This window comes from Lactuca saligna, chromosome 5, assembly GCF_052625555.1.
Source record: "Lactuca saligna cultivar CGN05327 chromosome 5, ASM5262555v1, whole genome shotgun sequence".
Lineage (NCBI taxonomy): Eukaryota > Viridiplantae > Streptophyta > Magnoliopsida > Asterales > Asteraceae > Lactuca > Lactuca saligna.
Window position 1 is genome coordinate 184,292,707 of NC_136421.1, and position 12,804 is coordinate 184,305,510.

Below are 12,804 nucleotides of genomic sequence, written 5' to 3' on the forward strand. Positions count from 1 at the left end.
CAATCACAATCTTCAACCTAGCAGCTACTTTGTTTGACTGAACCAGGAGCTTTTGCATCCCCTCAACCTCATGATTCTCCTTTAATAGGAGAAACTTTAACTCTACCACTTTAATCCTACACTCACGCAATTTAGATTGATCCTCTCTACTGTCCAAATGTTGCTTCATGGAGTAAATCAATGTTTTGTAGTAACCATCTTCCAACACATCATCTATCCACTCACAGAAGTTGAATTTCATAAGCATGGTTGGTTAATCGTTTAAACAAGCATAGGTCGTAGTTATTAATCAATAAATCTTGGTCTATTAATCAAGTAAGCAAACACAGAATGTCATAATTGCTAATCAAGTAATATTTATCGTATTGTTCATGTCAGACTAATTATGGTTTTTGGAACCCTAATTTCTTGAATAAAGCTTAGATTAAGTAAAGGATTATCAACACAAAAGTAATGTGGGTCAATTGGAAGCTCGCCAAGCTATTACGACATTTACACCCTGCTCCTGAGTTTCACTTAACGAAAGAACAGAACAGAATTGAGAGGATTTGGAAGGAAAACAGAGAATTTTGGTTGCTCCCTAGTTTTTTTTTTTAAGAAGAGAAGAGAAGAACAGAACGGATTGTAGAGGAATTGTATCGCTCTAAACTTTCCTCCCAAATCGGGAGGAATTGGAGAGAAAGAAACGCATGGAAGATAAAAAGTTAATTTATGACGAAAATACCCTTAGCCTTGATGATAAAAGGATACGCCCCTGTCTTCTATTCTACCTTCTTCATCATCTAGCCTTCTGCCTTCTCCAACTGGTACGCACAATTTCTGTTTTTTTTTACAGCTTCTTATATAAAGCATAATTTCTTCTTATATACAGCTTCAAACTAGTTTTTTGGTTATTATTCTGACGTATCATCTAGCCTTCTGCCTTGTGTTTTGTTTTTGGTTATTATTCTGTACATAATTTCTTCTTATAAACAACAACCTGTTTTCATATTTCTAGTAAAAAGGGTAAAATTGGAAATAAAATCAAATTGGATATAATATCAGCAAATGACTATACAGCAAATTTGTTTTTCCTTTCTCCTCACAGTAAGTATATATCAGCAAATGGGCAGAAATATATATAACTAATGATAACAAACTTTTTATATATTTTCATTTAATTCCTGTGATCTTTTGTGGTTTTCCCAGATATATTAACACCCAAAAAACTAATCAGCATTAAAAATTAATTTTTTTTTGTACATGCTTAAGTACTTATTGTTTGTTGTAGATGTATAATTAGAATAATATAAAACTTTTAACTTACCATTAGTATGACCTGATGGGCATTGTTTGTCACAAATTTCTTAAAATTAGCTATTGAGTTTTATACTTTGAACGACTAAATTCAACTTAAATCTTAGTTGGTAATTACCAATTGATTCGCCTCAATTACATTGGGTGAACCATATTAGAAAACATCTTGTAAATATAAAGTATTTACATATTTGTCTCCATGATGGATAGAATTTACAAATATTCATCTTACAAGTACTTAGTATTTTCAACAATATACATATATCAATATTACCATGCAATCAATTTTATTCGTACACAAAATCTAGATATATGCCTAATACTTTTATGATATTGTTTACCAATATTGCTAGAATGTGATCAATGTATATATGTTTTATATTACTAAATCATATTTCTCCAATTCGGAAATAATCAATATTTAAAAATTGCTTTGAATATTGGAGATGGGGTTGTATATTTTCAAAGCTTAGGGGCTAAAGCAAAACTTCTTTCAACCTTCGACTTTCATGCTTAAGTGAGACAAATGTATGCTACCTATGCTTACAAATGTTTTATTTATTTATTTATTAAGAGTATAAAAAGACAACCGATCTTAATCTATGAAGATGTTCTTAACCTAAATATTGTTGTTTATCAATGTTGTTTAAATTTAACTCAAACTATTTTATCATGTATCAGAAAAACGGATTAGTTCATATATAGTCCTTATGGATACTCCGATACTCAACCCTGCCCATGCTTTAAGAGCCCGACAATTGCAAGTCGTTAACTTGATATGCTTGTTGTTTACTTTTATTACACAACGTAATATGGCCAACAAAAAGCGGGTTAGGTTACCCACTAGAAAAGTTATTTTAGAAAGACAAGTTGTACGGGAAGAGTTGCTACACAATCTTTTAGAAGGTGGTCAATGTCGTGACCTTATTCGTATGAGTGAAAACGCTTTTAGGAGATTGTGTGAAATCTTACAAACTGTTGGTGGTCTACGACGTACGCAACGCATGTCCGTTGAGGAACATGTTGCTAGATTTTTGCATATTGTAAGTAATGATTTGCGAACTCGGTTTACCTCATGGATGTATCGTCGCTCTAGATCAACAACGAGTAGGTGCTTCCATAGAGTATTACGATCGATTATAGCAATAGAAGGTCTTTATATTCAGCAACCTACAGGTGATGTTGTCCCAAGAGAAATTCAAGAAAGTAGGAGATTTTATCCTTTTTTCAAGGATTGTATAGGGGCAATAGATGGAACACATGTTCGTGTCCATGTGCCTAATAGAGATGCCCCTAGATATCGTGGTCATAAATGATACCCGATAATAAATGTATTAGTTGCTTGTACATTTGATTTGAAGTTTACGTATGTGTTAACGGGTTGGGAGGGTACTGCATCAGACTCGAGAATAATAAAGAACGCATTTACTAGAAACGATAAACTAATAATTCCATCAGGTAATTTATTAAACCAATGTAATTTCAATATCTAATATTTTTCAATAATATTGATTAACCTCTTTATAGGTAAATATTGTTTAGTAGATGGGGGTTTGCCTCATACGAATAAACTAATGGCGCCATATAGAGGTGTTAGATATCATTTAAAAGAGTACTCCATGCGTGGTCCACAAAATTCTAAAGAGTTGTTTAATCTTCGTCATGCTTCTTTACGTAACACCATTGAGCGAGCTTTTGGTGTCCTTAAAAGAAGGTTTCCTATCATTCGAAGTATAACGGAACCATTTTACTCTTGTGAAACACAATCTGCCATATTTTTGGCATGTTGTATTTTACACAACTTTGTATTAGATGAAGACCGCGACATAAATCTTGAAGATGAGGTGATGCAAGAGATCTTAAACGGACCACAAGAGCAAGATCGTCGTAATTCAACAGAAACAAATGAGGGTAATAGAATGGCAGAGCAACTAAGGAATTCAATTGCAAATGAAATGTGGGAAAATTATTTGACACATTCAAACAATTAAATTAATATGTAAAACAAGTTTCATTTTGATACATTTTGTTTTCAATTTCACATTGTATTGATGATTGGTTTTTTAGATTAATTATGTTATTTACCCTTCATATATTTTGATTAGTATTATCCTTCATATTGTGGTCTAACAATGTACCATTCTTTAATTTTTATTCCTATGTGCAAAGTCATCATGATCAAACAGGAAGCTGGTGGTAGTGAAAAGGAACAAGTTAAATGGTCATAAATAATGGATTATGCGTACATCCAAGCGATGATTAAACAACAAGAGACACGCAATAGGGTGAATGGTAGTTTCACACCAACTGCATATGCTCAAATGGTTGAGGAATTGAACACAAACCATCAAATGGATATTACCAAAAGTCATTTGAAGAATCGCTACAAAACCTTAAAAAAAACATTTTTCGCAATGGTACGATCTGTTTAGGGGAATTTCAATGAGCGGGTTCTCTTGGAATTCGTCTACTCTAACTAATAGAAGCGGAGGAAGAAGTATGGGATAATTTAATAAAAGTAATTGTTCCTTTTATGTCTATGTTATTTTTTTAAAATATTTTATGTTATCGTTTGCAATACTAATTATTTTTGTGTTGTTATACAGTCAAAACCTGAGGCTGTGTCTTTAAGGACAAAAAAGATTGCATACTTCGATGAGATGTTGGTATTATTTGCAAGGGATAGGGCATCTGGTGCACATGCTGAGACAGCGAAAGAAAGAAATGCCCGATTAAATAAAAATGAAAACATTCAAGTTGAAACACAAAAAGAAGTTGATGACATGTTAGCTAACAATGAAATTCATTTGGAGAACAAATATATTGATCTTGATGATAACATTCAGGATGTTATTCCACCTCCTTTTTCACAAGAACAGTCTTCATGTGCAAAGAAGTGTAAGAGTAAAAAGAGGAAATTTGAAGACGACGAAGAAGAAGATATTAACTCAAAGATAATGAAATCGGTTGATAATGTGGTTGGTGCTATCAGGGAGGGTAATATAATTTTTGATAGAGCTTATCCTCGGGAATATACAGGGGAAGAAATTTATAGAGAATTGGAGTTGGTGGGTTTGGAACCCCATGAATTATCGAGGGCTCTAAATTTTTTGGCAACAAATCAAGCAAAAGCTAGGATATTGTTCAATTGTCTCCTTCAGATACGGATGGGTGTCCTCAAAGATATGATGGGTGGACGTGATTAAATAACCTTGGGTGATTGTTACTGGATTGATCTAATGTGTTTATGATTTTGGTTTTTTTTTGTTTTTTTTGAGTTGTTTGTGGTTTTCGTTTTGCATCTTGAAAACAATTGAATAACATGCGGTTTTCCTTTTTACAATTTACTTTATATTAAAATAAAATTGTTTTGTTAATGTTTTAAGTAGAGGGGAGGAAGGGAGAGTTGGTTTTTTTGGGGTAGGGGTACGGTAGAATGAATGTGGGGATGTAAAGACTTAATATTTACTCAAAAGCATAAAAGGTATAATTGTCTTTTTTTTACTTTCTTTTCTTTCCTTTAATGAACTCGGGAGCACCTAAAATGAATACTCTCTTTTCCTTTCTTTCGAACTCGGGAGCACTGGATACTTTATTATTTCCGTTCCCTTCCTTTTCTTTTCTCTCCTTGTTCTTCCTTTCTTTCCTTTTCTTTCCTTTAATGAACTCGGGAGCAGGGTGTTAAAGAACCTGCTCCCAGGAATTTCCAATGTGCCACGATGTCCGTTGTAATGAGGTTTTCTCACAGTCACATTCGGTAGGGTGATTCACGTAACCGACATTGGAACCTCGTAGCCTCAACGGAGGATGAGCAACCCATTGGGAGATTTCTAAGTTGAACAACTTTGTTTGAATGGTCGGATGAAGGAAACAATGTAACAAGAGTGTGCTATATGAGGGTATCATTTATTAGGTAGGTGGTGACCGAGTTGTGACGTGGCTGAGTAGCTAGGTTTAGCTAATCTCACACATCAGATTGCCAAGTAACCGGACAACCGTCTAAAATCGATCGAAACGGCATAATTGACAGGTAATATGAAAGTGACCCATCCGAGACAAAGCCAAAACTTCATTCTGCTACAGCGAAATTCTTGGGCCATCTCAATGGGTTAGTGTCAATTTCCCTTTTATAAACAAACTTAACATTTCCAATCTTAATATTCTTAGTCGTACATAAAGATTTCATAAGGGTATGATATGTTATTTCTTGTATTGTGTTGTGTAGTACCCATTCTTTTCTTTGCAGATTTAATATTCTGAAACCCGGATCTTATTCAATCCGTGGGTCAGTTTTGTCCCGGCTATTTATTGTGTCAACTGGTGTTCGGATCTCATAGCACACGAATTAGTCACACACTTAGTGTAGAACTCTCTCAAATCTCTTTCAATATATTGTGTTCATTTTAGATTAGGGTTTCAGTTGAGTTAATCTCTATGTAAATCACCTTCTGTTAACAGTGAAAAGTGAATCTGGAGTAAACTTCCTTTTGTAATTTGAATGATGTATAAACAATGTGGTTTTATAAACTGATCAAGTTGGGAAAACTATGAGTTTATAGTTTCTTCCCATACATAGCCAAAAATGTTGTGAGCATAGAAACACCATCCTCAAATCCACAACAATTACCCAAGCCATAAAAACACCATCCTCAAATCCACAGCATACAAAACAATTACTTGCTGAGCACACATTTAAGTTCATTATTTCACAGTATGTTTTAAAACCTGAATGCAACTTAACAACCATTGCAAATGGATTTTGAGGCTTAAATTCCTCGATACCCAGACCACAAGTTGCAGATTTCTAACTCGTTAGATTTTTCAAATAGCAAATTTATCAATGTACAGGTAGTTCAACCCTGTATGCAACAACATCTAAACTTTGAAATGAAGCCCAGATAACTTCAATTAAAACAAGTACAAATGCATCACGATAATATGATATTACTCCCTAACAATTTTGCAAACAAGACATTTACAAAAATCATCTCTAAGCCCTCTCACCTCTAATCCTCCTAGCCAACTGCATATCCTTAGGCATAATAGTAACCCTCTTGGCATGAATGGCACACAAATTAGTATCCTCGAACAAACCTACCAAATAAGCCTCCGAAGCCTCCTGAAGTGCAGCCACTGCACTGCTCTGGAACCTCAAATCTGTCTTGAAATCTTGAGCAATTTCTCTCACAAGTCTCTGAAACGGAAGTTTGCGGATCAGAAGCTCGGTACTCTTCTGGTACTTGCGGATTTCCCTGAGAGCGACAGTTCCTGGCCTGAATCTGTGGGGCTTCTTCACTCCTCCGGTGGCCGGTGCTGATTTCCTTGCAGCTTTTGTCGCCAATTGCTTTCTCGGAGCCTTTCCTCCAGTTGATTTGCGAGCAGTTTGCTTGGTTCTTGCCATTTTTTGCGAAGATACGCGGTGATTAAGAAGCTTTTGTTATGTGTATGCAAGACTGATTGCTGTGAGGATTTGTGGAGGAAGATATCTGTTTTTTATAATGGTTTGCCGCTGATGGGGTTTGTGGAGATTTGAAACTTTTCGGAGGGACAGCGGCGCGAACGAGATTTGTCCGTTGGATTGTTGAAGTGATAAATGGACGGCCTAGATTATGGGTTTTAAGGCGACACGGATTGCGATCCGTGTGCTTTTTTTTATGTAACCGGTATGTGTTTTTAAAAAAAATATATATATTGGATTATAAACTTATGTTGAATTTCGTAGAAGACACCCTTGATATTTTAAATTTGGTTGTAAAAAATGCTAACGTGATTTTTTAAATTTATTTAATCGTATTCTTTTTTTGTTTTAAATATAAAATAGCACCTTTGTTATTGGGTTTTTTTTTGTCACCCAAGTAAATCTTTTGTGGGTCCTTTTTATCACGTATTTATTTATTATACCGACTCGGTTTCGTTAGTAACCATCCCCAATTCTATGTTTAAGCTTCAAAACATCAAAGTTGGCAATTAATCTTGGTTTTCACCTAGACTGTTGCGGTAGAGACTGCACCACCGGTACCACTTAAACTGGAACATTGCCTTTCCACCGCGGTTTGGGTACGGTGGAGGCCACACTACGGCTTCCTACAAAAGCGTTCTTTTCTTTCCATTTTATTTCATGTGACCGTTAAACGGTCAGATTTAATATATATATATATATATATATATATATATATATATATATATATATATATATATATATATATATATATGTTTTTTCTTTTTAAGCTTTAAGCTTTCTTATTTAAACCTTTCAAATCTTAACAATTTTTTTTATCTTCCTACTACATTTCTTTCAAAAAAAAAATAAAAAAATGTCATCATTCGGTTCTTCTGAAAACTTTGATATTATATTTGATGTTTTTGTCGCTGCTACTAAATTAGTTGAACAAACGTATGAATCGGCATGCAGTAGCGCAGTCGGAAGTGCTGAACGGAGATCCCGAATATATGTTTATAGAAATCGTGAAAAAACACACAAACGCTTGATACAATACTACTTTCAAGAAAATGTCACTTTTCAATGGTACTACTTCCGAATGTGTTTTAAAATGTTCAAACATTTATACGAACATATAGTCGAAGATCTAACGAAGGAGTGTGATTTTTCCCAACAACGGTTCAATGCTAGAGGTACACCCGATTTCACCACTTTACGAAAATGAGCAGCTGCACTTCATCAATTAGCATATGACATCCCTCCTAATGCGTTGGATGGGAGTTTTAGGATGTGCGTTAGGACTGTACGAGATAGTCTCCATTATTTTTGTAAAACTATTATTCAGCTTTATATGCCAAAATATTTACGTAAGCCTACACACAATGGCATCATGAAATTGCAATTTTATCATGCTAGCGTACATGACTTTCTTGGATGTTAGAAAGTTTAGATTGTCTACATTAGGCATGGGAAATTTTCCCTACCTCACACCATGGTCAATTTACCCGAGGTGATCATGGGCATCCAATCGTCATACTTGAAGAAGTGGCATCATAAGATCTATGGATTTGACATGCTTTTTTAACAACATATGCGACGGATTTGCACATGATTCTTATTTTCAATTGCGTGGAACACCATATAAATATGGTTATTATCTAGTTAATGAGATCTATCCTGAGTACGCAGATTTTTTTTTAAATCGTTTACATGTCTGCATGATTCTCGCTGGAAAAAATAAAGAAATCTCAAGAAAGAGCTAGGAAGGATGTCAAGCGGGCTTTTGGAACTTTCAATAAACATTGGTTCATATTGAAAAAACCAACAATTTTTTTCATCTAGGAAAAAATGCATGAAGTCATATATGCATGTATAATACTGCATAACAAGATTATTGAAGATGAAGGAAGAGCAATATGTGATTATGATGAGCAGGAAACCATTCTCGAGACACAAGCAATAGAAATTGGTGGCGAATAGTACATTGAAAAGAGAGGTGATGTTTGTTCCAATGAAACATTTCATAATCTTTATATGGGCTTTATGGAACACATTTACGAGATTCAACACATTAACATCAATTTGGATCCCCAGAGTGGCCCGGAAAACGAGTTATCGGAGGACAATTTCATGTATTTTTTTTTTAAATGTGATGTTATTTTTCTAATTGATGCAATGTATGGGTTTTTTTATTAATGAAATATTTTATTTTTGATTAAAACTAAAAAATTTAATTATTTAAAAAATTATATATATTGAATGTGGCACCACTCATTGGGTGTGGTATAAAACCACACTTTTGTGGTAAATTGTGAGGTGGCGCCTACGTGGTACTGTGGTTTCATGAGGGAGTGTGACACCGCTCACTCCAGCCTCATGATTTGCAACTAGGGATGAACAAAAGGACCGAACCGGCCGGAACCGGTCCAAACTGAACCGGAACCGGCTTCGGTTAAAATCAAGAACCGAACTGGCCCGGCGGTTCTACCGGTTCCCGGTTCCTACCGGTTCTTGTCGTGTCTTCAAATGTTGGAACCGATCTTCGAAAAATAGCATCATACGGTTTCGGTTTTTACCGGTTCTACTGGTTCCGGTTATATCGATTTCGGTTCCTATAGGTTCCCGGTTCAAAAAATCCACAAAAATAATGTTCCGGTCCCGGCCCGACCGGTTCCGGTCAGTTCCCCGATCCATATGCTCATCCCTATTTGCAACTAGGATGACTATACATAAATACAATATAGGGTTGTTGTCACTGTAGCCAACAAATTTATCAATTTTGTTTTTAAAGGTCCTTCTTTCTTCTTTTTTTTTTTTTTTTTTGCATTCTAATAAACATAAAATTCATATTAACTTGTTTATTTAGTCACTTTTACCCACTACGAACAGTTATACTATGTAGGTGGCTTTTTCTTTTGTTTTACTTTAAATTTAAAAGCAAATTAAGTACACGTGGCTTTTCTTTAGTTTTACTTTAAATTAAAAAATCAATTTAAGTATTGTGCGGTTCATGTCTAGTATATTCTTCACCATACCAACCCTAGTTTTTTTCACCGCTACAATTATCGATTCTTATTATCCACTGATCTCATCTCTCTTTGACTTTAAGCTTTCAACATTTGATCACATATGCTTGTTGTTCTTCGCCTCCCGTTCCTTTTCTGCCACCCGACATTTAATATGTTAAAGAAAATGTTGGAATTAAGAGAATTAAGCTTAACTTCAACACTCCCCCTTAAGCTATCCATTTCACCAAGATGTTCCATGAGAGGGCAATGTTTTGTCCTAAGCACGTGTTTACCGAGCAGGCACATATGAGTAGGTATTTTAGTATTTTGAGGAGGGACATACGAGAGTTCGTGGTGAACTCGTCATACCGAACATTTTTCGAGCTTCAGGGAAATGATCGGAAGAGGGAGATAAAATTGGAGACTCAGATTAGGGAGGAGGCGAAGTCTCACGGGAGGGATCGGCGATCGGCTCAGTCCCAACTGGCAGCTAAGCGGGCCAAGCCCGCCGATTCGAGATCAGGTAACCAGAAGGGTCGTACTTGTGGCAAGTGCGGCAAGGGTCATCAGGGAGTGTGTAGAGTAGGGTCTTGCTACAAGTGTGGCAAAGAGGGGCGTATGGCTAAGGATTTCCCCAAGGGATTTGCAGTATGTTTTCACTGCAAACAGACCGAACACCGGAAGGCCAAGTGTCTGCAGCTGTGGGGATCAGCACAGGGAGCATCACAGGCATCTGCCCCTGGTGTTGTTCGAGCTACCGAGAGTCGGCCGGTGAAGGCCGAGGCACCGAAGGCACGATGGAGAGCTTTCCAGTTGACCGCGGAGGAGGTCCGCACGGCGCCCGATGTTATGGATGGTATGTATTCTTTCACATATTTACTATGATGTTTGAGATATGGTGTTTATATTATGTGATGCGTAGGTACTTTCCTTGTGTGTTTTGTGCATGCCTTGGTGTTACTTGACTCGGGCGCGAGTTTATCTTTTGTGTCATTAGCCTTTAGTGAGCACATCAATATTCATCAAGCGGTGTTGAGTTGACCTCTGCGAGTTTACATAGCTGACGAGCGAGCAGTGTATGCTACCGATGTGATTCAGGGATGTGTGCTTGAAATCTTTGGAGTTGAGTTTCCGATTAATTTGGTTCCGATTGCGATGAGGGTGTTTGTCTCATCGTGGGAATTGACTGATTAAGCAGATTTGGAGCAGTTATCGACTGTGAGCGGTAACTGGTGACCATACGAAACCCTAGCGGGGGAGTTCTTACGGTTTATGGCGAGGGCACCCGTCCTGGGTCAGCATTTTGTTCGGCCGCTAGAGTGAGGCATAACCTACAACAGGGCTGTAGCGGGTTTGTGGCTTATGTGGTGGATACGAGAGTAGATGGAGAGAGACCGAGGTCGGTCGATGAGGTCCCGATAGTGTCTGACTTCCCGGACATTTTTTCCGAGGAGTTGCCGGGAGTGCCTCCCGAGAGGCAGGTAGAGTTCTGTATCGATTTGGTATCGGGGGCAACACCTATCGCCAAGGCGCCCTATCGCCTTGCGCCACTAGAGATGCAGGAGTTATCCTCACAACTTCAGGAGCTACTGGGGAAGGGATTTATCCGGCCGAGTATCTCGCCGTGGGGAGCGTCGATCCTCTTTGTCAATAAAAAAGATGGTTTGCACTGGATGTGTATCGATTACCGGGAGTTGAATAAGCTAACGGTCAAGAACCATTACCCTTTGTCAAGGATCGATGATTTGTTTGACTAGTTACATGGAGCGTCTTGGTTCTACAAGATTGATCTGAGATCTGGATATCATCAGATGAGAGTACGCGATGAGGATATCCAGAAGACAGCATTCAGGACTCGTTATGAGCATTACGGGTTCGTGATGATGCCTTTCGGGTTCACTAATGCACCGGCGACATTCATGGACCTCATGAACAGAGTGTGCATGCTGATGCTGGATCATTCAGTGATCATGTTCATCGATGATATATTGGTATATTCGAGATCTAGAGAGCATCATGAAGAGCATTTGAGGGAGATCCTCGGAGTTTTGAGATCGGAGAGGCTTTACGCCAGATTCTCCAAGTACGATTTCTGGTTACGAGAGGTCTAGTTCATGGGGCATCTCGTTAACCAGAATGGGATATTGGTCGATCCGACCAAGATTGAGGCGGTGATGAGCTGGGTGGTGCCGAGATCCCCCTCAGAGATCAGGAGTTTTTTGGGGTTAGCCGACTATTATCGGAGATTTATCAAAGATTTCTCCAATATTGCGATTCCTCTCACCAGGTTGACCCAGAAGGGCGTAGCATTCAGTTGGGGCCCAAAGCAGCAGGCCTCATTCGAGACACTTCGCCAGAGATTATGCGAAGCCCCAGTATTGGCCCTTCCGGAGGGGATGGAGGATTTGTGGTATATTGTGATGCGTCGATATCAGGATTGGGTGCAGTTTCGAAGTGTGGATTTCACTCAGTTTGTGGTGTTAAAAACTAATATCATTAACACATATGTTGTGTAACCATAAACCTCAGTGGTAACTTCTGAGAGTCTCAAGGGTTACAATTATAAAAGAGAATGTGATGGAGAAATGTAGGAGGTGGTTCCAAAGAAACGAATGTACCTCTACTATGTGAAAGTGACCAAGCAGACAACTCTTTACTTAATATGAGATGAGTAAGGCAACTCATGATTTATGTGAATTTTTAGCTTAATTGGGAAGAAACGATTGGTGTTATCGATTCGTTAAGGCTTTATCATAAAATCGTCGAGGCTTTAGACAACATACAACAGCATGCTTCTAGGGACACTTATCTAGTTCATGGATAAATAGATTTATACCTGCCCCATCATTCGTGTTATAAAAATGTAGCCTTCAAACCTACACAAATGGTTAATAAAAAAAATATTTTTGAGTTTTTGAAAATTTTGAAATAAATAGAATGAAGAGTAAATAAAAGTAAGAAAATATTTTTCATGTTTGAATAAAAAGATAAAAAAAATGAAGTAAACTGTTTTTTGTAATTTCGAAAATATTGAAATAAACAAAATTACTAAAAGTAAGA

General features: G+C 37.1%; 1 protein-coding gene and 1 pseudogene across 2 annotated transcripts; one reads left to right on the forward strand and one right to left on the reverse strand.

Annotated features, from left to right (window-relative positions):
- The first annotated feature begins 211 nt into the window (after positions 1 to 211).
- On the forward strand, positions 212 to 4,619 carry LOC144998312 (uncharacterized; annotated as a pseudogene). Its single transcript, XR_013660246.1, has 3 exons — positions 212 to 806; positions 3,466 to 3,814; positions 3,903 to 4,619. The product of XR_013660246.1 is annotated as an uncharacterized LOC144998312 (transcript).
- A 1,558-nt stretch (positions 4,620 to 6,177) lies between these two features.
- Positions 6,178 to 6,777, reverse strand: LOC144997811 (histone H3.2). Its single transcript, XM_078957679.1, has one exon. It carries the CDS (start codon positions 6,695 to 6,697, stop codon positions 6,287 to 6,289), a length of 411 nt encoding a protein of 136 aa, XP_078813805.1. The 5' UTR covers positions 6,698 to 6,777; the 3' UTR covers positions 6,178 to 6,286.
- Positions 6,778 to 12,804: the final 6,027 nt, after the last annotated feature.

Excerpts from the sequence above, each read along its gene's own strand:
- LOC144997811 (XM_078957679.1), bottom strand. The coding sequence starts at position 6,697 with ATGGCAAGAACCAAGCAAACTGCTCGCAAATCAACTGGAGGAAAGGCT.